This window comes from Colossoma macropomum, unplaced genomic scaffold (genome assembly GCF_904425465.1).
Source record: "Colossoma macropomum unplaced genomic scaffold, Colossoma_macropomum, whole genome shotgun sequence".
Classification (NCBI taxonomy): Eukaryota; Metazoa; Chordata; class Actinopteri; order Characiformes; family Serrasalmidae; genus Colossoma; species Colossoma macropomum.
Genome location: NW_023494788.1, coordinates 9091119 through 9118973, shown reverse-complemented (window position 1 = coordinate 9118973; position 27855 = coordinate 9091119). Strand labels below are relative to the sequence as shown.

The 27855-nt window shown below is 38.4% G+C and overlaps 2 protein-coding genes and 1 pseudogene across 4 annotated transcripts; 1 reads left to right on the top strand and 2 right to left on the bottom strand.

The window, feature by feature from the left end:
• Positions 1-117: 117 nt before the first annotated feature.
• Positions 118-5379, top strand: tdg.1 (thymine DNA glycosylase, tandem duplicate 1). Of its 3 annotated transcripts, XM_036568269.1 has the most exons (11): positions 119-414; positions 1041-1109; positions 1506-1675; positions 2050-2327; positions 2451-2520; positions 2635-2770; positions 2852-2934; positions 3014-3108; positions 3441-3612; positions 3749-3886; positions 4185-5379. In XM_036568269.1, exons 2-11 carry the CDS (start codon positions 1051-1053, stop codon positions 4316-4318), a joined length of 1335 nt encoding a protein of 444 aa, XP_036424162.1. In that variant the 5' UTR covers positions 119-414; positions 1041-1050; the 3' UTR covers positions 4319-5379. The 3 variants fall into 3 exon arrangements, with proteins under 3 accessions (XP_036424163.1, XP_036424162.1, XP_036424161.1); XM_036568270.1 differs by lacking the exon at positions 1041-1109 and having other exon boundaries at positions 118-414; XM_036568268.1 differs by lacking the exon at positions 119-414 and having other exon boundaries at positions 1003-1109.
• A 66-nt stretch (positions 5380-5445) lies between these two features.
• LOC118806739 lies at positions 5446-10491 on the bottom strand (annotated as a pseudogene).
• A 1115-nt stretch (positions 10492-11606) lies between these two features.
• efcab6 (EF-hand calcium binding domain 6) lies at positions 11607-26840 on the bottom strand. The gene is given in 32 exon segments (XM_036567948.1): positions 11607-11729; positions 12241-12390; positions 13564-13748; positions 14068-14254; positions 14565-14771; positions 14891-15118; positions 15359-15556; positions 15789-15993; positions 16203-16358; positions 16568-16729; positions 17155-17273; positions 17866-17953; positions 18057-18286; positions 18424-18545; positions 18632-18746; positions 19002-19142; positions 19952-20111; positions 20211-20371; positions 21398-21490; positions 21707-21880; positions 22066-22198; positions 22462-22524; positions 22611-22759; positions 22848-22969; positions 23918-24036; positions 24134-24270; positions 24355-24424; positions 24511-24575; positions 24793-24933; positions 24935-25014; positions 26226-26382; positions 26703-26840. Coding segments are annotated over 31 exon segments (4428 nt in total). The 5' UTR covers positions 26371-26382; positions 26703-26840.
• Between the last annotated feature and the right edge of the window lie 1015 nt (positions 26841-27855).

Genomic DNA, 27855 nt, shown 5'->3' with positions numbered 1-27855 from the left:
AAATGCCTGGAGAAAACGGCATTTCTCGTAGAGCGACTGGCAACCAATAGAAATTAGGCTTTAAAACATTTAAACGTCAAGTAAGAGGGTAGACTGAAAAGAGGAGGGTTTGGAAGATAAGGCTAAATAAAAAAATAGCGCCACATGAATGATAAGTAAAAAGCACATACATTTGTAGACATACATCTTTCACTGCGCTAGAAAAGGGAAGTGCAGAATCGGGTGTTTCTTTAGTTGTACAAATCGTAAATGCGTTGATCCTCGAACCCCCCACAATCTCTCATTGGTACGTTCCAGTGCCAAGTTGCTCTTCGGCTGTGTGCGGGTCTTTGTTGCCGTCATCAGGATTTGTTTTGCTAGGATTAAAACTATAATTTTACTGGATTAGTATAGTTTTCGGTTGAAATCATAACGGTATGTATTATTTTACTCGTGATTATACTTTTATTATTATCTAAAGACGCTACTGATATTTGATATCATATTAGGCGAGCTAACACAGCTAGCTGACATCCATTCATTCTATAGGTGGCTAACGTTAGCCTGTTCGCTACGTCCGTCGGAGTTAGCTTGACATAAGAGCAAAGGCATTTCTCAGGTATATGTTCTAACATGGTCGATAATATAATAAATAAAATAAAATATATTAATTATGTTTTCAAATCCATGGTTTGTCGGTAAGTTAAGGTAAACTTAGTCCACGGGAGACGAGTTAAATGGTAAAAGGAACCAAGCTAACGCAAAGCTAGCTGAGCTGAAGTGTTCGCACACTTTGATGTGTAGCTACTAAATTAGCGTTCACCTTAATGAAGCTGTGGTTTAAGTGTAAACTAGCTAGCTGTGTTGTCAGTTACAGAAGATGTATTTAACGGTTATAAACGTGGTTATAAACTGTTAGTTTGTGGTGACAAAAAGCAGGCAGTGTAAATGGCACCTGCTAAACAAATAGACTGGTTAGAAACATTCTCCATGATTTTACTGTAGCTACCACTGATAATGATAACTGTTTAAATAAATATGAATGTTGGTTTATCACTAAGTACCCTAAAGATGGATGAAAGGAGTTACGGATCTTTGCCTCATGCCCCCTCGGATTATGTCCAACACTGGTGAGTTTTCCCCCCTTTGTCATCAAATGGCGCCAGGATTTCACTTTGTTTCCATCCGAATTTCTAACTCGTGTGGACGGAGCACTGTTCAGCTGCGCAATATCTTGAATGTTACTAACCAGGCTATGATATGTGTCAGAGGTTAACGTAACAATCATGCTGAATAGTATGAGAATGAGGCTTTGGTTTTGTTATTTTCTTGGCTTGTTTTTTGTTTATGTTTCTTGCCAGTTTACATACAGTGCGAGTGTTGTTTTACAGTTTTTCCTGAAGGTTTCTGAAGATACAGGTTACTTTAACTGCTTCATGTCAGGGTTATGCCTGTATAGTTCAGGTACTGGAGGGATAAGGTAAAAAAACGGACTGCTTCAGTGCTTCTTTTGCATCTTTTCTTAGGGTTCAGTCAGCTCAGCAGCATCTCCAGGCACTTCACGCTCAGTACTCTTATATGGCTAATGGTAATGCCGCCCAATACATGGAGGGACCCAGGGAGGAAGGGGTCATGGCACAGATGCCTGTACAGGAACAGATTCCTGCCCAGCTGGAACCTGGTGCTCCACAGAAAGGTACACTCAAGCTCCCCTAGTAATGTACACTGTTACACAAATTTACACTGTTGTCCCCTCATTGCTTTAAGTCACTGAATAATTTGTGCCACACTTCACATAGTCACATCTAGGGGATGTGAGAGTGATCCTGCTACTACTAGTACTATATGGTCACAACTTTTCTGTATTGATAAAGATGCCAAAGGTAGCTGTGATGGTGAGCAGTTTTTAAATATTTATTTTGGTTCGTTAGTGAATTACATTTCATTTTATATTTTAAGCCTTTCATTTTGTTGATTTTCTCCATTTTGGGGAGGTGGATGAATGCATGCCATCTGAAGACGTTTGGCTTGTTTAAGAAAATGCAAAAATGTCTTTATTTGAACCCACAGCTCCTGCCAAAGGGAAGAGGGGTAGGCCAGCAAACAAGGAGCCCAAGGCCAAAGCTGAGCCCAAAGCTAAATCTGAGCCCAAGGCTAAACCTGGTCCGAAGCCTAAGAAAGCCAAGGTGGACAAAAATGGCCAGCCTGCTGAAGGAACACAAGAGAAGATTGATGAAACGTTCAAGAAAGTTAAGAGGAAAGTGGACCGCTTTAAGGGCATGACAGAAGAGGAAGTTATGAAAAAGACACTGCCGGATATTCTTGCCTACAACTTGGATTATGTAATTGTAAGTATATTTGTAGTATTTTTGTGTGAAATGTCTGAACATGATGAAATAAATGAAAACGCTAAGGTCAGTCGTGACCTGCCTGTCATGTATTTGACTGTAAGTTGTTTTTCCTTTGAACAGATTGGAATCAATCCAGGGTTAATGGCAGCATATATTGGAAGATGGTTCCCTGGACCTGGAAACCACTTTTGTGAGTTGCATGTAGTACTAATTCAGTGGTCTCAAAGGCTTTCAGTTAGTTTATTTTAATTTCCATAATCTTTAACAATTTGTCATTTTGTCGGTATGATATTCTGTCTTAAAGGGAAGTGTTTGTTCCTGTCTGGGTTCACTGAGCAGCTACTAAACCATATGCATGACCAGTCTCTCCCTGAGAAATACGGCATTGGCTTTACAAACATGGTAGCCAGAGCGACACCAGGAAGCAAGGATCTCTCAAGGTTAGACAGCTGCTCAGCTGTGCACCTCTTTAAAATGTACACTGTGGCCTCTTTTCCAAATTCTTTTTTCTGCCTCTACAGTAAAGAGCTTCGAGAGGGTGGCAAAATTTTAGTGGAGAAGATTAAGAAGTTCAAGCCACTCATAGCAGTTTTCAATGGAAAATGTAGGTATCTAATGACTGAAAATTGTTAGGTAGATGTGATAAGAAATACAGTCCTAACATTTACATTATTTTACTGCAGGTATTTATGAGATGTTCTGTAGAGAGATATTTGGGAAAAAACCCAAAACCTTGGAATTTGGCTTGCAGCCTCATAGGATTCCAGACTCGGACACGGTAGGACATTTACAATTCCCATTACAATTCCCCACTTTTTACAGAGCAGGTTACAATGGTCTTGCATACAATGGTCTTAGGAGTCTTGCTCAAGGACTCTTCATGGTAAAGCAGGGGTATTCCTGCCTGAACCTTCAGTCTTCCGTGTGCATGGCAGTGGTGTAATCCAGATTCTCTATTCAGTGGTAGATATTGGTTAGATTACTGGCCTCGAAATGTAAACAGATTACTTTTCAGATTTTAATGTTTGTCATTGTAAAAAATGGACATTATCTTGACCGGTTCTTGGCAACAGCTGTAACACATGTTACTTATCCACTGTGGATCTTAAGGCGTTGTACCTGATGCCCTCTTCAAGCGCCCGCTGTGCCCAGTTCCCTCGAGCTCAGGATAAAGTGCACTTCTACATCAAGCTCAGAGAACTCAGAGACCAGCTGAAGGGAGTAGCCAAGCCCAAAGAGGTGGAGGAAGTCAATTACTCCTTTGATCTTGGCATGGCCAAAGGTGAGAAACCAGATTTGGAGCGGTGTTGGAGAGTTCTTTGTTCATTCACTAGACTTAATCTTTCTGTTCCAGATTACAATTATAATGTGAGCTACTGAACTATGCTTTTTTTAATTCTGTGTTCTTGTTTCCACAGAGGATGCCAAGAGGATGGCCATTAAGGAGGAGCAGTATGATCCTGGCTACGAGGCTGCCTATGGAGGGGCGTACGGTGAACCTGGATTCGAGGAAGGCCAAAGTAATGGCCACTGTGCCTTCTCTTCTGGAGAGACAGGTTCGTTGCTGAGTTCTGGACAGTTGTTTAAGCCCTGTGGAATTTACTTGTGGAAGCTAACCTCAGCCTTCAAAGGTTACTGAACAATATACATATTAGTGTCATAGTAATGATTATAACACATAATTATAGGAATTACTTGGGATTTAATAAATTAGTAGTAATAAGTAACGGATTGAGCAATAAGTAACTTGTTGAGAGTAATAACTGGAAAATAAGTCTAAGGTTCAAGAGCTTAAAGTTAAATGAGTGCTATCATTGTAAAGTTTGTTGACCATTCCTCCATTTATATTTCCAGAAACAGCAGAAAAAGACCCTAGAAATCCTAACACAGTGGGCCAGGTTCCAGAGGGCCAGTGGATGAACGAATCATTTACTGACAAGATTCCAGACATCAGCAGCTCTACGCAAGCTCAGCCCGGGGCTGTATGAGCCTCAGTTAGAGACTTCATGTGCAGCCTTATAGACAGAGCTCCTGTGTTCATCCTCAGCTGAGACACAGTGCCTCTCACCAGCTTCATCCAATTCAGGAGTCCTCAAGGAGTCCACCAACTCTTCCTGCTGACTTATTGCAAAGTTTGTTACGTTAGACATAGAAAGCAACTACAGTTGCTGGGTGCATAACTCGCTCAGCAGACCTGGATGGCAAGAACGGGTTTAAGTAATGGAGGCGGCTGCTTAAGCTTACACACAAGGAGAAATCAGTTGCTGCTCCTTTTATAAAGAAACTGTACCTCAGTCTTTCAACTGAAGACCATTAGCATGAAACACTCTTCGTCTTTGAAGAGACACACAATTATTATTATAATTTTTTTTTTGCAATGAATTTAAAGTAGACATTTTAGGAAGTAGTATTTCTATGGAACTGTTTTGTTTTTTAATTTTATGTCCAAAACATTTTGGTCATCTTTGTTTAGTGAGTGATGATCAGCACTGCTGAAGTTTTTATGCTTTATGTGATATCAGGGACTGATACTTGATTTTATTATGCGAGGACAGTGTGTAATTTGATTTGTTTGGATATAATTCCTCCTTTTTTTTTTCTTGTGCAAAATGTTTGCACACATTCTGCTCTGCGTATATGTTACATGGGAACAGTCAGGATTATGAGTAACAGCATTTTTTGTTGACAGGGATATAGTGTGATTGAGTAACACAGATGAAATTATCAAAACAATGGTGCCACCAATTCTGATATAAAGGTACATTTTAGAAGAAGACTGCAATTACTGGTAGTGCCGGTATTTGTGATATTGCGACTAAGAATTTATTAAGTGTCAAAGACAACCACTCAGCCTTCTTAAGTACTGTAAAACACCATGATTATGACACCTGATGCAGTGTGAATTTTAAGATTGAAAACAGTCAACGTACTGTGCTTTTACTGTTTATATGAAACACTATTGGTGCTATTTTGTTACTCTTCTTGTGAACATTATTAATGTTTTTTCTTTGTTTTTTCTGTTTATTAAAACTGCATTTCATTTAACTTATTAAGGAGGGTATGTCCATCTTTAGCACAGTTATTCATTTGCCTCTAATTACATCCGAGGAGAATGTAGTGCTCATTAGTTTTTTATTCATTTTGTCATACATTTACACTTCAGAAGCATACCTGACAAGTCATTCAGGCTTAAAAAAAACTTTATTATAAAAAGTCTTACTAAATCATTATAATGGATGTACAGTTGTCTCTGAAGTAATCTTCAGAGGTGTTTCTCTGAAAGAGAAAATCAACAAAAAGTAATATAGATTGAAATCAGCCATCTTAAAACGTCCAGTTATTCACGGTCATCATCCTTTCAACACATGCAGTTATATTTTTGCATGTCCAAACCTTTAGATCATAGTCGTCTCCACACCAGTCCCGTCATCTGCATGGTCATGTCCCACAGCCACAGCAGATCAGCCGCTATCTCAGGCATCCAGTCAGCAAATCTGATTGATGGTCATTGTTACAGACATATTTGTAAAATTGGCAAACTTCAAAAACATGGCCTAAGACTGGGATGCCCATTCCTGGTCCTGGAGATCTACCACCCTGGAGAGTTCAAATCCAGCTCACCTGGCTCTAATGTTCAGATGCTCCAAAAGACCTTCATTATTTGGTTTAGGTATGTTAAATTAGGGTTGGAGATCTCCAGCAGGATGGTAGATCTCCAGGACCAGGATTGGGCACCCCTGGCCGAAGATCTCATAAAATGGTTAATGGTGGTTATAAAGAAGTGGCCTTACTTCAGAAGTGTGAAGTAGATTATCTCAACAGGCAGAAGACACAGCATCAGTATGGATGTGACCAACTTCACTACAAATAGTTTCAGGTATCCATCTATGTTTGTTCATGCTGGCCGCAGAGAAAACTAAGGAATGGACATAACAGTAGATTTATGACTGGTTATGTTGATTATTTATGATCTCTCACCAGTAAACAATTTTCCACATACAGTTTTCATTTTGTACGCTCAAATACCTTTTTGAATGGGCTCAGGAAGCAGGCCAGCCTCATGTCTATCCAGCTGACAGCTCTGTCTCCTCTTTGATCCGTACTGTATGGATTCACTGTGGCTATCTTGGTCTGTGTCCACTGTTGACTGGTTGTGTACATTGTAGTGACTGAATGATTTGTCTTGCTTGTGAGTTATAATTAGATCAGTCCTAGTTGAGTCTATTTCTAGGAAATCTGAAACCCCAAAAAAGTATCAAATTTCAGTAAGCACAAAATGGGTAGTGTGTATATATATATATATATATATATATATATATATATATATATATACACATACATAAGCATTTTGCTATATGTAAAATACCCTTACCATTTTCTTTCAGAAAAGTTAAAGCATCTTTGTATCCATTTTGACAGAACTCTGCCATAACCTAAAAAAAAAAAACTCATAATGTTCAGTCTGACTATCCAGCCATTAAAAACTCCACAACTAAATGTCACTTTGTTCTGTTCTCTCAAACACAAAAATCCATTTTTCATAAGCTGATATTATTTGAAGTGTAATTTAAGTTTACCTCAGCTTCTGGAGGGAAGAAGGCCTGGATGACACGGTGCACATTCGCAAAGTTGACCTGGATGCTAACATTGCTATGTCGAACTTCATGGAAGTAAAATGGATAATCATACGGACAGATATCACTTTCTCCAGAAAACACAGAGACAGTGATGGTGTTCTTCAGACTGCAGTAAGGTAGGTTATTACTCAGGGCTCCATCCACATAGCGCTGAAAAAGAAGAAAAAGACAGGCAAGGCAGCAGTAAACCCGGAGAAGTAAAGTTCACTTAGAGATAGCAGGTTTTGGTTCATATATAGACTATTCTGCCAGATGAGTTCAAAATGCAGACTCACAGGAAAAAAAAACATTTTTTAAAAATCTTTATTTCTTTTAAGGTGAAAGGTTTTTAAAGTTGAAAAGTTTAGATTTGTCATGAATTCAAAAATGCTGTCCCACATTTTCGTCACTGCCAAAACACAGTTTTAGTCTGTAGGCGGAACCTTATTTGAACCACTCCCACTGCACTACAGAACAGGAAGTGAGACTACATCCCTGTCCCTCATGGCCACATGGTGAGCAGTTAAATCCCATTGTTTTAAAGTAAATGTGTCCCAAAGTCTGAAAAACAATGCAGAACATTAAGAATTGACTACTGAAACACATATTTTCTGCAAATAAGTAAACTTTTTTGTGTTTTAGTGAAAAATATAATGATTTTCTGTGTGTACAGCTGTTCAGAGCTGTGATATTATGTACTGGCTGGCATTTTTGCTCAAAATTAGCTAAAATTGTCACTACTAAAACAGTCATGATTGTTCTGTTAGAGACAGAATTAAGTGTTCAATAATTTGTTTTAGTAACCCTGTGAGAAAAAACAGCACAGACCAGCATGGCTGGTCACCAGCAAAACCAGTATATGTTGTGTTTTGGATGCTGGTGTGCTGGTCAGCTAGCATGACCAGGTTGGGTGACCAGCTAAACCAGCACCAGAACAACATAAACCAGCTTAAACCAGCATGGGATTCATGCTGGTCTGTTCTGTTTTAGGAGGGAAATCAGGGGTATAGGGTCATTCAAAGCAAAAGTATTTTGGTCTTAAGTCCAGATCAGTTAAAAGTCCAAAATGTGTTCTGAACTCAGACTTTGAATCAATTTGGTAGATGATCTATATAGAACCATACTTGAAAAACAACAAGTCATGTTAAAATTCTCATCATATACATGTGTATTCGAAACACCTTGTCAGAAAATATGTGCTGGTACATAATGTAACCTTTAAAGTTTAACTGTGCACTTTAAATGAGTTTTAGATGGGAAACTTTTGCAAACATAAAATTAAAATGAAAATGAAAAGCCTGGAGCCAAGACAGTTTCTGTGAAGTAAATGAAATTTAATAATTGCATAATAATAAATAATTGCAATGGAATATGGTGCAGTTATGTTCCCTAACTAAAGGTACTGAAGATGTACTGCCCCGGTGACAAGCGATGGACCCTGAAAGGTAAGATCATTACAAATGCAGTACAAATTTCACCGAATTATATAGAGGTATTTTATTTTTTCTTTACTACTTACAGTACCATGATAACTTGGTGGCACCACTCCACAGTAAAGGGGGAAAAAGCAGCTACAAATTAGAGCCTAGGAAAAAGCCACACAGATACAGGTTAAACATTTACACAAGAGGAAATGAGGATTTACAGTATACTGTAATATTTATTGCCTTGTCTAGAGTACCAGTGAAAGTGTTTAGACACCAGACAGACAGATGAGTTTTTCTTTTTTTCTGTTTTTACTCTTCGACATTTTAGAATAATAGTGAAGATACCACAATGAAATAACACACAATGAATCTTTATTTATAGAAGGTTAAATGAAGACCTGTTAAAGTGCTAAAGTAGCTCACTTTTTGTCTTAATTCTCTCAAGCAGGTGGGAAGTCCCACATATTCCTGAGATCTTCCTGGTTGCTGTTTGTCCAATTGGGAAATTCTTTCAGGTAATGTAAACACATTTTGTCAAGTGTGTCTAAACCTTTGACTGGTACTGTAGATCTGATCCATTATTCGTGTCAGATCTCTCTTTGAGGTGGTTGCGTTCACCTGGATGAGGTCATTTTTGCTTGCAAACTCAGACACCAGCACATTCTCTCCGTCTGAAACGCGTGTTAGTGACACACACAGTCTCCCACTGGCCAGGTGGTGAGCGTTAGTAGGGCAGCTCTTGGACCAGGAGCCTCCTAGTTAACTTCAGTAAGTTGAAGGACGGATGCATGGAGCCCAGTGTGCCCTTCCGAGCCTCTTTGGAAAGTTCCATCAGATTTTTACAGCACTTTGCTTCACAGTGAAAGATCCATTCATCAGAGCCATTCAGCTCCATTCATCAGAACATTCTTACTTCCGTGTTGGTGCTTATCTACCTTGTTATTGATTTAACAGCACACTCTTAAAATGAAAGGTTCCTAGTTGGTTCTTGGATCGGACATTAAAGGTTCTAGGAAAACCTTTAATTGGTACAGAACATGTACAGTATGTGGAGGTTCTCTAAACCTTTTTAAAAAGTTCTCCACAATCACATAATTTACAGAAATGGTTCTTTAGGGAACCAAAAAGGGGTCCTTCTCTGATTAATACAAAACATTTATTTTTAAGAGTGTAGAGTCCTGAAAGGGGAACTCCATCAAATGTTCAAAATTTCTGTATAGTTCAATCACTGTGTCTTTGGGGACTATTTTGCCTTACATCACCCTGCATGTACCTCTCTGTCACGAATGGAAAAAAAGTTTATCTCAAAGCTGTCAAAAACTAACGTGTCGGGCATCAGGCAGCGTGTTCTTAACTGTTTCATGTAATAACTTTCTGCGAGGGAGCTTTCAGAGCTGGACGTCTGGTTCCTGACAGCACCACTGTAAACAATTATGACTCGGCAAGTTTCTCTAGAACGGTGCATTTCACATTAAACCACTCTGAACTCTGAACCACTCTGACTAAGTTTACATATTAGCCATTTAATTATGCAGAAATGAGAGAAATTGGTGGAATTCCCCTTTTAATCATTAAGTAGCTGAATCAACAATGACTGTGAAAAAAGAAATACTACAGTTTAACAGTGCTCCCTTTATGAGGTAAATATACTGGATCTACTGAGGAGTGTGTTCCTTTTAAAAACATCTCTCAAACACCTTGATAATAGTTTGAACTGTAAAAACTTCTAACTCTGACGTTTAACTGTAGACCTGTTATTCAGTCATTAATCTTAAGATTGATTATTCAGTATAAATACAGTATGTAACCACACACATTCTCGCCTTTTATAATGATAAAGAAAAAGAGTGCCATTACTTACCTGGTGACAGTTGGCATGCTATCATTGCTCCTATCAGTGCTCCCGATGAAGCCCCACAAATCTTTGTTGTCCTTTCAATCAGGTCACGCGCCCGCTCCAACAGACAGACATACACTCCCAAATAATATATGCTCAAAAACCCACAGCCAGAAAAAGAAATAGTCCACTCTTTATTTGAGTTATGCATGTTTCTTGTGCCTCGCAGTCAGGACACCTGAATATATCTGAGGCTTTACTACAAATGAGGTGAAAGGTCATTCCTGTTGACGATGCCTAAAATATCACTTATGCAATAGAGGCGCTATATAACTGGTGACTTTGAACTTAGCATAATCTTAAAAGGGAATTCTACCAACTTTTCAAAGTTTCTGCGTTTCTTCAATGGTTGAGAGTGATTGATGTGAAATAGGTAACTGCAGACAAACTTATCAAATCCAATTTCTTTACAGTGGTGGTGATGAGAACCAGGTGTCGTGATGTCTACAACACAAATATAGCCATTTAATTTACTATCCAAAACCACCTCTGAACCCACATGTGTTTTCTGAATTTATATATATATATATATATATATATATATATATCTATATATATATATATATATACCAATTCCAAAAATAGTGGTAGTACTAATATCAAAATAGTATCTGAAAAAGGACTAATTTGCTTTTACACAAGCATGTACCTCTCTCCCTTAAAACAATTAAAAAAAATACACTTTAATCAGTAACCTGATCTTAAAACTATTGTAAAACAACGTCTCAGGCATGAGGCAGTGTATTCATAACTATTTTATTTAGTAACTTTGCTTAAGGGAGCTTTTAGAGGCATTAAACTCTTCAGATGTCTGGTTCCCATCATCACCACTGTTCACAATTCTGACTTGGTTATTTTCTCAAAAATAGAGCATTTCACATCAAACTATTCTGAATAAACTGACTATGAATATGAATGACTTTTTTTACATGCTAATGATTTAATAATGCTGAAATTTTGTAAAATCAGTGAAATGCTTCTTTGACTATTCAAAACAGGTTCATAAAACAAGCCTTTCTGCTATTTAAACTGTATTGCATCATGAGTTAAATATTTTATACACACCACACAGAACATTTAAAAAATTACCGGTGAACACAGTGATGTTACTGTGTGCTGTGTAAAGGAGAAGGGATCACTCACTGTTTGGCTCTTCTCACTGTCATTTTGAACTATGCTGTCTTTCAGGCCAACTCTATACAGTTTCTTACCAGTTAATTAGTTCTACTTTGGTAATTCCTTATGGTAAGAAAGAAAAGAAAAGTTGTTCTTTTATCCATTTTATTTCATATATTTATGCATTTTATTTCATAGAAGAAATGTGATGACAGTGCACTCATTTTTGGAAAATGCATAGAAATTCATTGTATGAAATTTTTCCCGAGATGTTCTTGTCCAAGAAAGATGTAAGATGAAAGAAATCTTCCTCCGAGATATTTACGTTGTACTGTCTCAAAACCTGTGGCGATAACAAACACTTTAGTAGTTTTATGAGCACTTCAACAAAGATGTTCCGGTCAGAATGATCAATGTGAACCGGAAATCACAACACACTCTCCTGTGCCGTAACAGAGAGGGTCTCTGAGCTAGGTGGTGGGACGGGGTAGGGGAAAACATGATTTTATTGACACACTGTGACACAAAAATATAAAACGATTTAGAGGCAGCATTAGAGATGGGATTAAAGATTACAGGAGAACAAGAATTTTGTATTTTAAATGGTACAGTATGATGAATTGTGTTTAATATGATTAGAGAGATGAACGAAGTAAAGTTCTATTTTGATGAAGAGGTAAGAAATACACTGGTTGTCATGTTTGAATATTCATAAATCAGTTTACTTAACTAAGCTCCAAAGTCCTAGACACTCATGCCATGTTTCCCAAAATTTGGGATAGGTCGTTATTGCATTGGGATCATTGTCATCAAGAACAAGTTCGATGGCAACAAAGTTAGCAAATATTATTCACCTTTCTGAAGTCCTGTACAGAAATCTTCCCTGTACGCTCTTTATCATAGGAGACAAACGTCCGTCTGATGGTCCTCCAGTTGAGCTGGATAGGACCAAACAGCCTGAGCAAGGCATCCACGCCCAGCCTGCTTAAGGGCCCAGCACTCATCTGAGGAAGAGAGACAGAGACATACAGCATGCTGGGCAATGCAGTCAAAATAAAACTTCACACCCTAAAAATTGCTGTCATTGTCCTTTTCATTCTACCACTCAACCACTGTTTCTAGTAATCCAGTCATCTCTGAAAGTGATCAAGTATGCAGTAATTAAAGGGGAATTCCACCAATTTCTCAAAATTAAGGCTACATTTACATTACCAGGCTGAAGTGACACAAATCCAATTCTTTGCCTTAATTTAACACAGATCAGATTTTTCAGAGCTGTGTTGACATACAAAGCTGATCTTTTCAAATCAGATCTGAGCCGCTGTCATACGTGGTCCTAGATCAGACACATATCCCATTTGTGGCCATGCGACCTTGGTGAGAAAGGCCAGATCAGAATTCATGAGGGTTTTTTCACTGCTCAGGCACCAACATTCAGTGTTAACAGCCAATAAATGCTGCAAAAGCATCTGACCCTTTTTTGCCTTCATCTTGCTCTAATAATGCGAAGAAGGCTTGTCCTGCTGGTTAATTTGTTTGTTGTTCATGACTCATGTGGTTCATTCATGTGACGTTATTGGTTAGGATGTGCGCATGCGGATTGTTTCAGGACACAGGTTTGTTCACACTAATGACAGATTTGAGTCACTTACCTATACAAATGTGAACCACAGAGTTAAAAAGATCAGATCTAAGCAAAAAATCATAACTGAGCAATGAGGCTCGTGAATGTAGCCTAAGATGTAAACAAAGTCATTCAGAGTGGTTTGATTATAGAGAAACTTACTGAGTCAGAATTGTTCACAGTCATCTTAGGCTACGTTCACATCATCAACATTACATATAATAACACAGAAGACAAGTGTAGGTTCACTGGTCATTTTGGATAGTCAATAAAATATTGTGACCCCTGGTTCCAATCACCACCACCGTAAATAAACCCAAGTCATTAAATTTCTCTACAGTGAACCATTTCACATCAAACCTAACTGACATTTTGTCAAAGCTTGAATTATGCAGACATTTTGAAAAACCATTGCCCTTTATGAGTGTTGTATACTGGTAAAGTCTAAACTACTATACAGTATCTTTTATAACATATGAGAGCCAAGTAAATTCAGTCATGTGAAAGAGTGCTACTATCATTCACAGCACAGTAATGAGTGCAGAAACCTCACTGGTGTTCTGGGCAGGTGCAGTTTGCGTCTGCCGGTGCAGGTGTTGGCCTGAGGTCTGAGCATGAGCACAAAGTGCTGCAGAAATTCTGAGTAGCAGACGTGTCCATTTTTGCTGATGTTATACTTCTCAGACAGCTGTTCAAACTGAGGCTGTGTCAGGTCAATATGGAGATTCTCCAGTATGTCTGTGGGAAACATACATACGAGCAAACATCAACTCTGTAACCAGGAACACTGAAACCACTAATGTATACTAAAACATTGAGTCCACAAGTGTTAAGACATTGTATTATATCATATTATTCATTTGATGGTATCCTTAAACTCTGGCTTATTTGCAATGTAGAAAACAAAATAATCCTGTAAATCGCTCTGGATGAATAAATGTAAATGTAAATGACAATGTGCTGGAATGGTAGTCCAATTTATTTCATTACAAAACATTGAAAATAAGCAGTGTTACACTGATTTGGCTTTAAACAACATTACCATTATTAACCATACCTAAGAAGGCCTCTTTGTCAATCTCTCCGGTTCTGCCAGGGTCGGCCTCCCTACACCTCCTCTGGACCCTCCTCCAACAGCCGCGGATCTGGGAGCGCAACGTCTGCTCCACAGCTTCAGGATCCAACGGCACCGAAATCCTACCACATACTGTGGAGGGACGCTTGGGCTGCTCTGGAGTTAATGACTGGGTTTATATGGAACACATACAAAAATAACAAAAAAAATTGAATCCATTTAAAAAAACTTACATTTATGTCATGATTTGTGAACTAATACATGTTGCCCTATTGTTATGCACAGCTCTGATTGTTTTAGTAATCTGAAGGCTTATGATTCAGCAAGTACAACAAATTATTTGGTAACTACTATGAAACTAATATATAAGGCATGTAGTTATGAGAATAAGAAAGGAAAGTGTGGACGTGAGTTGAAGGGGTTAACAAAAAAGAGTGAGGCGGTATAGACAGGCATATACTTAGAAACATATACAGCACCTTGCTTCGTTCAAGGATGCAGGATGCAGATTTAGGGCATTGTGGCAGAACAGCAGGTGAGCTCTCTGATGGGACTAAACGGTCTGGGGAAGGTGATACTCCAGGTTTTTCCTGTTCTTGCATTTCTCCACTGAACTTCTTCAGGAACTCACGGTAATCCAGGCGGCCATGTGAGTTGACAGGCAACATTTTCCACAGCTTTTCAAACTGGCAAAGAATGCATTTTTTATGACTCATAGGGTGGTGGAGAGCAAGAAGGGCTGATGACTTGGTAAAGCTGTTAGGTTTAGATTTAGTTGCGGTTATCTGACAGTACAATGACTTACCTGATCAACAGTAAGTCTCATGAAGTGGTGGTCACAGATGACCTTGAAGTGCTCTTTTGAAATGGCATTCATGCTGGCATAGTCCAGGTCCACCATCTCCTTGGTTATGGTGTAAAGACGAGCAGTGACCACCTCTCGAATCCTCTGTAATATATCACTGATTGGCAGAGGATGGGCTTGGTTAGGGAAGCGCATCTTCTGGACCTTCTCTAGCCATTCTTCGGAGGTCTAAAGAAGCAACAAAATAATTATAACTTGACATAACAGGACAAATACTGCGCAACATAGTTTGTTATGCTATTTATAGTAACTTTTTTGGTCTTTATTAATTTAATCAATGGTGTAATAGTCATTAATACGTGACATGTGTATATAATGTCCTGTGTTTGTCAGCTACTGTTTTTCCCCTTGAGGAAACTCTATTTGTCCATCCATCCATCCATCCATCCATCCATCCATCCATTTCACCTCTTGATTGCGAAGATTGAAGGTTTGCAGAAACTGCTTCCAATCTACCATGGTTTCTTCTCCATCTCTGACTGAGAGTTTAGCCAGAAGCTTCTTGTACTGCACATCAGAGAGCCTGATGCAGAAATGGTCCAGCACCCGCCGAAATTCAGGCTGAGCTATCATGCCATTTTTAGTTTTATCAAATGCTTTAAAAGCCTGAAGTCACCAAAACAATAGAAAAGAGATTTTTGGTTATCGCACCACAATTCAATTTGTTCATTTTAATAAAATTCAAATACAGATGATAAAATCAATACACGAAGCTTTGTGTTTTGGATTTAGGAATGTAACCTGAGAATTTGATTTTGGTCGATACATGCATAATTTCGTTATTACACCCGCAGTTAATTCAATCAGTTACCTTGTAAGACCACCCGCTGTTCATTACCTTGGAAAGAGTGTCTGAGAAGGTGGTGACCAGCTCTCTGACCCTCTGTAAGGCTCTGTCAGGGCTGAGTTCTCCAACATCTTCTCCTGGTGTAGGAGACCCTCTGGATTGGCTGCGTGGAGATGCCATTACAGCTCCAGGACCAGCAAGATGCTCAAGAAAATCAAGGTAAGACAGCTTACTGTGTGTGACATTAACTCCAAGACTGAAGAGAAGCAGAAAGAAGGAACAAGAACAGAGAAAAAAGAGGACTTATACAAGGGCATTGATGCAGAGAACAGTTTCAGCTAACTCATATGTTTTCACCTGTATCTTGCTGAACTCCTAAACCACTCCAAAGTATATGTGGACCAGGAACCAATCAGGTTGTTTGAAAGGTGTATATATGATTATTTTTGTGGATGTTTGTCATACTTGTTGATTAGATGCAGTAACTGGAATTCTTCTATCTGGAAGCCATGTCTATTTAAAAGAGACAGCAGGTCTGTCACTGTCACATTGCCATCTCTGCTCTTATCCATTGACACCAGGCTGTTGCTCACATCTTCCAAGCTGAGCTTTAACCGATCCCTATAAAGAAATAAAAAAAATATTTATTTGTATATTTGCCAGTGAAGACAGTACATGATGTAAATAAGTAGAAAATAAGAAATAAGAAGTAAATAATGCCTAAACATCAAACTGAAACTAAAGCTAAACTTCCTCAAAATTAAAATTAGATTGGATTTTAAAGGGATTTTATTGGGACTAAGTAGAAGATTACTATGCATGTTACTCACCGCAGCCTGTGCAGTGTGGTCTCTGTGAGGGGGGTCGTACAGGCTGTTCTGTTTGTGGGCTTTTCTTTCGGACTCACTGGCTGCGTAAACTCATTCGGTACGATATTTAACTTGTCCAGGAACTCTGTCTGAGTGACGTATCCTTTCCCATCGTCATCGTACCTAGTAGATATAAGGCACCTGGGATCAGTTATCCTTACATCTGTCTTGACTCTTCTATTTATGAGCAAAAACTGGCATCCAAAAGACATGATGTCAATGGGCCTCATTCACCAATAAAAAGTTTTTTCTAAATTTGTTTTTCGGAAAGGTCCTAAGAAAAAGTCTATGTCAGATTCACGATGTGTACTTAAATCGCAGAATTGTTCACACTTTTGTGCTCTTTAGTGTGTGTAGATTCTGTTCTTACTTAAGAACAAATCCCAGATAAGAAAACATTGGTGAATGTCAGAATTTTTGTAAAAAAAACTGTGTAAGTGGGTTTTAAGAAGAAATTTCTTCTTAAGAACGGTTGATGAATGAGGTCCAATGTTCAGACTTCTATAAAAAAGCATTATACATACTAGGAAGTACACAGTGTTCTTTACCTTGCCCATATTTTCTCAAATTCTCTTGGAGTGATGGGCAAGTAGTATTTGTAAAGGACATTCCTCAGATCATTCTTAGTAATTATACTTTCACCATCCTCACCATACTGGCAGAAAGTCTGTGAAGAACGTATAAAAAGAGTTTTAACTTCTTAAATGCCCAGGGTCCAGACCTTTAATCCTTACTCCTATAATTTAAGAATGATTTAGCCAGTGTGCATTGGTTTCAGTGTTATTACTAAATAATATGACTTAGTATGTAATAAACCTTGGAATTTAATGAGTTAAATTACTGTTCAGTCTCATTAGTGTAAATACAAACACAGTGGAGAGAATAAAAAACAATTGGTCACAACAATTCTTTAGAAGCCAAAACACCAAATTGGTAAATTAAGCTTCAGATTAGGCATGGACAATAAGTAAGAAATATATCATAATATATCATAATATATCATAATACTACATAATCAAATTAACCAAGATTAATTATCCATTCTTTGTTATAAAGCATGCAGTTGATCAGTCAGTGTTCTTTAAGCACTGAAGATACACTCAGAAAAACTTGTGACATATTGTGATGTAATTTATCGTGACAACAATAAAGTGTCATACTTGAGATATATGAAAACAGATGCAGTGGCACAACAGTGCTTTGGAGGCAGCAACAGATAAAGAGTGAGCAGAAGCGGCTTAGAGAAATGTACCAGTTACCTTTGAGAACTTTCCCCACTCTGTGCGTACAGAGGTCATTAGGTAGGTGTGAACCTGCTCACATGCTCGTTCAAGCAACTGATCGGCTCTGGCGACACAAATACAAGAAACAAATTTATAAGTGGACCTTCTCTATGTTGCATGCACAGTATTGCAGCCGTTTCACAGTGTGAGAAATTTGACGCACTCACGTCATGTTAGTGATGAGCTGTAGTCCATTTCTCTTGTTAGGCTGGATCTTGTGGAAGAACTCAGCGTAGTTAAGATTGGAGCCAGGCTTAAAGCCCAGCAGCTTCAGCAGTCTCTGATATTCCTGTTCCTTAGTGACAAACTTCAGGCTGTCAAACAGAACTCTGAAGTCGTTCTGATACACCAGTCCATCTCTGTTCCTGTCCATCAGCCGGAATGCTGTTAAAACATCCTGAGAGAAAACGATGAGACCTTTTTTTCACCTTCTGTTGTAAAGTCAGTTTTTGAGTAGTGATTTATTCACACTGTGATATTCTTGACTTCAGACTAAACATATAATCATTCCACTAAATCAGAGAAATATCATACCCCGTGAACATCTTTGATTCTCTTCTCAAGTTGATTGAAACAGTCCTCTGCGGACATCACACTGCTGGCTTTAATATTGCTTGACTTTATTCTTTGCTCTTCATTTTCTTTTTGCACAGCATCTGTGTGGAAAAAAAAGTTATGTTAGAGATGCATTACCAAGTTCTGTCAGTCATAGGTCATACTGAGGCTTTGCTAGCGCTCTCACCTTCATATTTGGCCACAAATTCTGCAAAGGAGATCTGTCCATCACAGAAACCAAGAGCCTGGATGAGGATCTGAAACTCTGGCACTTGTAGGGAAATTCTACAGTCATCCAGAATCTAAGACAGAGGCAGAAAGCATGTAATGACTGAGCAATACAGAGTGCTTTTATGTTCTCTCTTAGGCCCTGTATTTCCAAATGTGGATTCTTTACAGGCATGTTTGAGTTAACCTCTTACATGGCCAGAGCCCACAGGTTTTATTACACACTCCTATTACCTAAGAATAGCTCAGCCAGTTTGCATTGAAGTCCTGTAGTTACTGAATAATAAGGCTTAGTATGTAATAAGCTTGGGATTATAAGGGTTAATTACCTTCTGGAAGTCTCTCAAGTCAAGCATTGCTGCAGACCTGCAGATGGCCATTAGATAGTGTTCAAGAGTGACTCCATGCATCTGCAGCCTGTCTCTGAGCCTCCTTAGAACAACATCCACCACCTCCTGCTTCCCAGTCCTCTCCATATAAGCACTCTCATTTCTGTAAATCAAACAGTGCATAATGACTGCCACTTAAAACACTATAATAGAGAAACTGAAGAATAACAACAAGGCTGGCCTATTTTTATCGATCAGTACATCATATAGAATATAGAACGGTACATCATACAATGTCAGAAACCGTAAGCAAGTCTATCTGAAATTACTTAGCAACTTGTTTGAAGCATGAAGTTTTAGGCATGCACTTTGCTAAACGGTAATCAGCAGGGTCCATTAGCTTGCAAAAATAAAGAAGCAAACGTTTTTGATTGATAGAGAGGGAGTGTGTTATCGTGAAATAACATCACAGCTGTGATTTGGTCGCCGTAGATCATCACAGCCGTGATGTTATATACGATAACACACAACCTCGAGTGTTCTGTTGCTTTTATACAACAGTTAAATAAAAAAGTGAGAAATTAATAAATTTGGATGTGCACAGCCGGCAGTTCGTTCTCCAGCTCCACACAGACCAACTGACAGTTTGGGAATTTAGTGTAGCCTCATCTTCAGAGTCTGACCAAATCGGCTGTCGGTCAAATGTGATCTTAAAAGTATCCATTTTCTGCTTGTGCGCAAAGTAAGAAGTAAAAACGTTCAAATGGCTTGAGCGTCTCCTACAGCTGTCAAAGTCGTTGCTTAGCAACTGCGTCTCAGTGGAGTGATACAGTGTTTGTGAAAAACCCGTGATGTTATGGCCAAATATCAGCGCGGTTAGAATGCTTCTCAACCAATCAGCTTGTGTGGTCGGAACTAACTGTTGTATAATAAAGGATGAAAATGTGTACATTGTTCTCTAGACTTTTGAGACAGAGTCTTAGAACAGACCTTTCTATGATGCTAGGACTTTTGTTAGCACTTCTTATCTTTCTAATCTTGGAGAGTCCAAGGCTCATCATCAACAGCTTGTAGTTCACTCCTCCAGACTCTATAAATGGCTCACAGAGCCTACAGGGGAGCAAAAAGGAGAGAAAAGTTCCAAAATGAATAAAGTCTGTTCATGTTGAAGTAATGCTAGGTCTCCGTGTAACACTGTGGGAATCTTACTTGTTGAAGTGGCTGTCAGACAGTGGCAGCCCATACTGCTGTATGAGCTTTCTCAAGTCTTCAGGAGGAACACAGCAGCTCTGCATTGGGTCCGCAAGGCTTAGAGATACCATCAGTGAATCATATTGCTCAGACAACTTCTCCTTAAGAATTTCCTCCACCTACAAATGAAATATATAATAATTTAAGAGTTGCTCTGGACATAATAAGGTCTCTTACATGTTGGCACGCAAAAACCTTGTGTCCATTTTTTTTTTTTCTCCAGTTACACTTTGCCTTGAGTTAGATTTCATGACGAATGGACCCGTAGAAATTTCATAATACTATTTTTCCCTTCTCCTGCAACATTATCCTTTCAGAGATGTGAGGTTTTGTTCCAACAGCAGTGATACACTCTTCAAATGTTTGCTAACTTCATTCAACTACAGACTCAAGAACTGTAATGGCCCTAAGAATAAAAAGTGAGCCATTTCAAGAGCATCAGGCCCCTGGTTGGCTAAATTTAAAAAAGTAATCTGAAATAAACAGTCTAATCATCATGATTGTGCTTTTCTGCCCTGGTTACATTTAACCAGGTTAACATGTATTTTAAATGGACTCATGGACGCAGGGGTGGCAAATTGTGGGTGGAATTAGGCTCTGCGGTAAAGAGCTCTCCAGGACCAGGTTTGGAGACCTTCGCCATAATAGTACAGATCGCTAACATATTAAGTGAAATTGAAGGAAAGAGCATGGCACAAACTAACATATGATCTTTTAGTATCCCCATAGCAGCGTCACCTGCAACTGTTGGCAGTCAAAGATCATTTTTCGTATGATAAGTTTGTTTTCTCATACTGATTTTTGAATACTGCTTTGTCTGTATAAATCACACAATTCACACCAATATTATATATATATATATACATATGTGTGCTATATATATATATATATATATATATATATATATATATATATATATGAGACACTCTCTCTTTTCAGGAATCATATTTATGATGATGAATATATTTTTATGTATGTATTCTGGTTTAAACGACATAGAATTGTACTGAATTAACTGTGTTTTGCATAAATATGCCATAGACTGCTACAACCAGTCCCTCAGTCTGATACAATTAACCCCACCTAGTTGTAACGTTTAGACTCCTGCCAGGAGAATAGGCTGTGCCCTATTCTCCCCTACATACCGTAGGCCAGGTTGCTGTGGATGATGGAGATACAGCAGAAAGCTGACACTGGGTCTCTGGCTGCTCTGGAGGCTTGCTACTCTGCTCCTGACCCTGCAAATGACACAAGAAAACAAAACTGCTCACACAACTATGCTGAAAATGTAAGCTACTGCATGTTCATTATGACCTTAGAGTGAAGGACTATGTATTAACAGAAAAAAAGAAGGAGAAGAAAGAGATCAGCCAGTAATTTTAGACAAATAGTCAAATTCATTTTGTGAACATATAATCTATTTGGTTGGGCATATCGCATTGCAAAAATGTTACCACTGCTGGTCTTTTTTGTTGGATAAAGTCCATGAAGTGCTGGTAGTTGACTGTTCCTGAGTTTGGTTCACAGAAAAAATCTATCAGCCCTTTGAACTGCTCATCTGTCAGCCTTATGGTCAAACTCTCCAGAAGCCTCCGCAGATCAGGCCTGCTGACCACTCCAGTTCTGCTCTGGAGTTAACAAACAACCCAACACATTCACAAAATTGAATGCAAGTAGATTTCAGAGTTCACGTTTGTAATTTTATAATTATGTTAATTTTACAACAGGTGAAAAATGACTGATAGTGGAACTAAGAAATTTAATTTCTGTCATGCTACATAGTTTACAGTACAATTTGAAACTTTTAACAAACCTCATCCAAGACCAGGAATCCTCTCTTCAGAAGAGGGAAAACCTTAAGTATCTGCTCTCTTAACTTTGATAAGACTTCTTCAAAACTGGACAAGTCAGGGGTTACAGCACCTGTGTCTTTCCTGATGGATACAAAAATCACGAGGTTGTAAACACTTTCACTCTTCGTTGCAATTATTTATTATTTTAGTATCTGTGTTTCACTGAATTTCATTGTTTACATGAACTGCAGACTTACTGTTCACCAATTAATGAGTTATTATTTCATATTACTAATATTTAATTGGTAATGTCAGTGAGGAACAGAAAGCATAGACTCGCTGACAGGTGCTTGGAGTTTAAAAGGTTAAACAGAAATGTTAAGACTTTGTCTCACCCCACAGGTGACATCTTCTCTTCTTCTCTGAATAGACCAATGAACTTTCTCCATTCCACAGGTTCTGCAGGGTTCACTCCAAATCTGACCAAAATAAAATGCAGATAAATGAGTAAAGGTAACCATTACAGTGCAGAATCAGCTCCTGTTATACAACTAGGGAATCATACCTGCTCAAGAGACTCGGAAAAATTCTGTCACTGATTGGGAAAAGGAAACTGCTCAGGACTGACTTCAGGTCATCATGGGAGACAACACCTCTGTCTTTGACGTCAAATGCTTGAAGGGCTCTTTCCACAAAGGCATAATTTGAGCTCATCTATTGCACATAACACAGTGTATACTCAGGTTACAGTATTTTGTTATGATGCAGTTTAGTTGTAGTTTGAGTGGTCACACATACTCACTTTTTTCAGAAACTTGGTGTGGATTTCATCCAAAGAATCTGCGGTCTCAGATGAAGCAGTCCAAACTGCTGTTCTGCTTTTGGGCCTTGCTGTTGATCGGTTTACTGCATCCCAATTCAAAGCTTGTGCAAGGTTTTTTGTAGAGACAAATTAAAGGGGAAAGCAGAAAACAACTGTGATTATAAAGTGGAGCATTGTAACAGAGCAGTAAAACCTCAGCCTCAAAACAATTCTTCAAAGAAAAAGGAACTACTGAAAATTGGCCTATTTAAGGAGGGGCAAAAGTAAAAGGATAATGTTGCCGGGCTAGCGATCATCAGCTCCACTGTGTTCCCTGTATGCTCACTGCACACATATCCATGTTAAGGACCCATTAGGACTGTTATAAAACTCCACATCACACCGCTGTTGAATGCAAAGTTTCTTGCTGCTTTAGTTGTGTCTCTGAACCTGTTTGTCCCCAGCTTGCTTTTGTTATTTAAGTACTGACCTCTACATGTTGTACTGACCTCTTCATGTTGTACTGACCTCTTCATGTTATGCAAGCCCTATAGCAGTCTGCTTGCCTGGTTATTTGACCTGTTATAACCCCTACACTAGCATGTCTAACCTGTTATTTGGACTGGTTATAACCCCTATAGTGCTCGGTTTACGTGGTTATTTGATGTGGTTATAGTTGTAATAGTAGTTTCTATAGTAGTCTGATATAACCTTTATAGTTGTCTGTTTGACCTGGTTATGACCTCTATAGTAGTCTGTATGGCTAGTTATTTGACCTGGTGTAATCCCTATTGTAGTCTGTATGCCTAGTTATTTGACCTGTTTATGATCCCTACAGTAGCATGTCTAACCTGTTATTTGGCCTGGTTATAACTCCTATACTAATCTGTTTAGCTGGTTATTTGACCTAGTTATAATCTTTATATCAGTCTGTTTGCTTAGTTATTTGGCCTGGTACAACCCCTATAGTAGTCTGTATACCTAGTTATTTGACCTGGTTATAACCCTATTAGCAGTCTCTCCAATGCATCACAGCATCACAGCATCGTATAAAACTCAATAGTCATTACCAAGTTTTACAGAGTCAGGTGCAATCTTCCTGTAGTTCTCACAATCAACACCAAGCCTCTCAAGAAACTCCTTGTAGGATATTGTTTGTGAGTTATTTGGACTGTAGTGTGACCAGAGCCTGTAATCATCAACAAATAACAGTACATGTAATTGTAGTTATTCAAATTAAAAAATCTTGACCCTATTATTGATGGACAGTAATGGAATGGGTGGACCTGTGAAATTCCTGCTGGCTCAGAGGAAAGCAGTAGCTCTCCAGAACTCTCCTCAGTTCATGCTGTTGAATCCGCCCATCTCGATTATAATCAAACAGGCGAAAGGCTCTTGTGATGTTTTTTAGGTTGCCTCCAATCTGTTAGAAAAAGGAAAGGCTATTTTAAAAACTTAACAAAAACATGCTTTGCTGCTACATTTCAAAGGGGCAAAATTTTCCTGCCTTGTCCTTCAGGCGGCACTGTAGCTCTCCCAGTGGCCACCTCCGGTGACTACCACCTACAGAAGGTATCCTGTAGCAAGAGAAACTGATATGTTTCTATGATGATTCAAGTTCATATTGTTAAAGAAAAAAAAATTAAACCTGCAACTACAATACCTAGTTCCTGATGAGACCCTGCAGTATTGTCGCAGGAAATCCAGGTAAGGTATTGTTCCATTTCGCTCTCTTTGGAACCTGACATAAATACAATATTACAAAGAATATGGTCAAAAATTTAAACATCCACAGTTTGAATCTGCACATTCCAACTCTGAACATAAGTTCTATGTATCCAAGAATCTTGATACTTTCAGCTCACTCACAACATTATATATTTATCAAAGTAAACTAGCGACCGTACTTAACATCTTAAGAAATTTTATCCTTTAATTTGCTCACCTTTGCTAACAAGGCTTCAAACTGTGACTGAGTAAGTGGCACAAGGAAGCCCTCTATAACACGGCGAAATTCTCCTTTGGTGATAGTTCCCCTGCTCTCCTGGTCAAAGGCACGGAAAGCTGCCTTCAGGTCATCCTTCCTGATCTCCCACTTTCTGTGAGAGCATGCTCTCAATGTCTGCTAAAGACAGATTCTCATCTGCCACTGACTGCACAGAGGAGGCTAGACAGGACGAGGAAAACAAGGATAAAATTTACAACACTTTCTTAATGTTCAGAATTTGATAGTAGTTAATACACATTGACCTGGCTTTTGAGTCAGATTACGTCTTGGTCAGGATTGTAAAACAAGAGGACCGTAATTGTCCACTAAACATCTACTCTACTGAATCTCTGGCCAATACAGTTCTCAGTTAAGTTGTTCCATTAAGATGGAAAAGTGGCCCATTAATCCTCTGATCTCTAGAAATGATTTAATAACTACAATGAAACTAATATATACGTTATGAGAGTGAAGAACTAAAGTATAGGCCCACATTTAGGCATCTCAGGGTTTGAGAAGTTAAAATGTAACTGCTTGTCTTGCCCTAAGGTATAGGCCTAGAGGTAGGCAGAGCAGCCTAAACCCATACTCAAGTAAAAGCATTGGTACTGCTGGGAAATAATGATTCAGGTAGGAGTTATGGTACTTTTCCAAAAACAATAAAAAAATAAAAGTACTTATAGACCTTATACATATAGAACTGCAGTGGAACTTCTTAGTACATCCAGCATCTATTTGCATTGGAAGTGAAAGTTGTTAGGCTCTATTCTTTCATTATTTCTTCTTTTTGTGAGAATCTAAATCACTCTGAATTTAAAGGGAACCCTAAATGTTAATACATGGAAGCCTCAATATAGTATACATGTCTAATGCTATTAACATATGTTGTATAAACCAACCAAAACACTTCATGAATTATTAAAAATAGACCAAATCCCTCTAATAGTAGGTTGTCATTTTTGTTACAGCATCAAATGGTTGCTCTCGCTCTTGTTTATTGTTCAAGGAACAGCAAGCAAAGTATGTGGTTTAACTCAAACATATCATTTAGCTTTTCAACCTTTAGCTAGAGCGTGAAAGTACAAAAGAAAAGTCTTAAAAGTCTTAACTTTCAGAGTTCCCTTTAAAATAACATGATAAACTTTAAAAGTGTGACATAATGACATTAACCACAAATAAGAAATTACCATCTAGAACAGTATGTAAAAGTAAAGGTTCATGTCTACAAGTAGTAAAAAGTAATTACTTCCTGCACAAATATATTTGAGCAAAAGTAAAAATGTAATCATTTCAAGTACAAATTTATCAAAAGTTTACTTTGTTAGTAATTTAATGTAACTGAGTAAATGTTATTAGTTATGCACCTTTTGTTAGGCGACATTTATGCTTACCAGAGTCAGATTTGAGAGCATTTTTCCACTGAAGGTCTCCACTGGGTGTGCGAGAGGTGCTCCTGCTTCTGGGGATGATGGCAATTCCTTGAGACGTAGGCCTCAAACTCTCCAGACTTGGACTGAGAGGAACTACCGTGAACATCACTGCTGGAAGCTACACCACAAAAGTTTATTTAGTTGTTAACTTATTTCACTTTTGTACTGATTACCTGGGACTGTGGATGTTAAGAGGTATCTTACTGTGACAGATACATTTCAGAGTTCATTATTTTTGTATCCTTTCTGTGCTTTAAATTATTCTCAACCTTTGAGTTAAACAGAGAAACATGCTTTATAGGCATCGATTAATCAGCTTTAGCTGGTCAGCACACTTGTTCCTGAGCACAGGTTAGAATGTGAACACATGATAGTGTTGTTTGTTAAAAATACTCATTTAATCAACCTGAAGATGGAAACTTCACTCTGAAAGCTTACCTAATTCTCCAAAGATGACTAGGGAGGAACAAGTTTGATGAATCCTTTTCTTCTCGTCCTATTTTCACTCCATTAGCATTAGCCTGGTTGGAAAATCACACGTTACAATGTTCACTGTTACCAGTCGACGCTCTGTGTTGTCATGGAGATCCACGCGCCACGTTCATTCTGTCAGTCAGAGCGAGACCCCGCCCACTGATTCAAATATCTCCCAGCTCCCCACAAAAGGCACTGCAAAGGAAATAAATGACTTTTAAACTTAGTTGTCAAAACACTTAAAGATACTTAATTTTAAAGTTGGTTTGTGTCACTCTTTTCAATTTGACGCAATTACATACTAATGACGATTAATATTTAACACATTTGACACAAATTATTAAAAAAAAATCTACTGGACGATCTGTTTAAATGTTTCATTCTTGGTTGCCAGAAAAAAATGTAGGAGCTGGTCATATAGTAAATTTTGTAGTAATTTGAAATTTAAAGAAAAGGCAACTTTACTAAGTTGTAACACGTTACTCTGAACTGTTGGTGTGAACTTGTAAAATCCAGTTCCCAGTGCCTGTGAGAAATAAATAAATAAATAAATAAATAAATAAGGTGAATTTGAACACATGACCTTATTGACGTATTTATATAGTATGTTGAACACTTTAAAAGCTTTTAGATCTACATAATATCACCACTGGTATTAAGCATGTGCATTTTGGCCGCTTCATCTCAGTGCAAAGTCAGACCTGGCCACTTTCACTAAAGGGCCCACACCTTCAGGAAAAAACATTTTTTCCTTTCTTTCGTAAATAAAAAAGTTTGATGTAGTGTTTGAACACTGTTAAAACTATGCTGTTCACTTCTCAGTCCATATGGTCCAAAACTAAGGTGCACGAAAAGCCCACTTTTAATTAATTGTTTTTGTGATGTCATGACAACCAATTCATTTACATATATCCGCCTCTGCAGCCTATAGCAGCTTCGCCCCCGCCCATTCATGCAGAAGTTACAAGGAATGCGCTGCTTTTTGAATGTGGCTGTACAGAGCAGCCAATCAGAGCAGAGATTATTTACCTACACCAGTCGTAAAGGCACAGCAACAGAACAGGGGCTTCAATTCCAAAGGATTAAAAAAGATCAGAAATCACAACAGTTCTGGTAC

Bases quoted from the DNA above. Each gene is read 5' to 3' on its own strand.
- tdg.1 (XM_036568268.1), top strand. From the start codon at position 1,018: ATGAATGTTGGTTTATCACTAAGTACCCTAAAGATGGATGAAAGGAGT. The intron at 2,935-3,013 runs GTAGGTATCTAA...ATTTTACTGCAG, and splicing joins AGCAGTTTTCAATGGAAAAT to GTATTTATGAGATGTTCTGT. The intron at 3,613-3,748 runs GTGAGAAACCAG...TTGTTTCCACAG, and splicing joins TGATCTTGGCATGGCCAAAG to AGGATGCCAAGAGGATGGCC.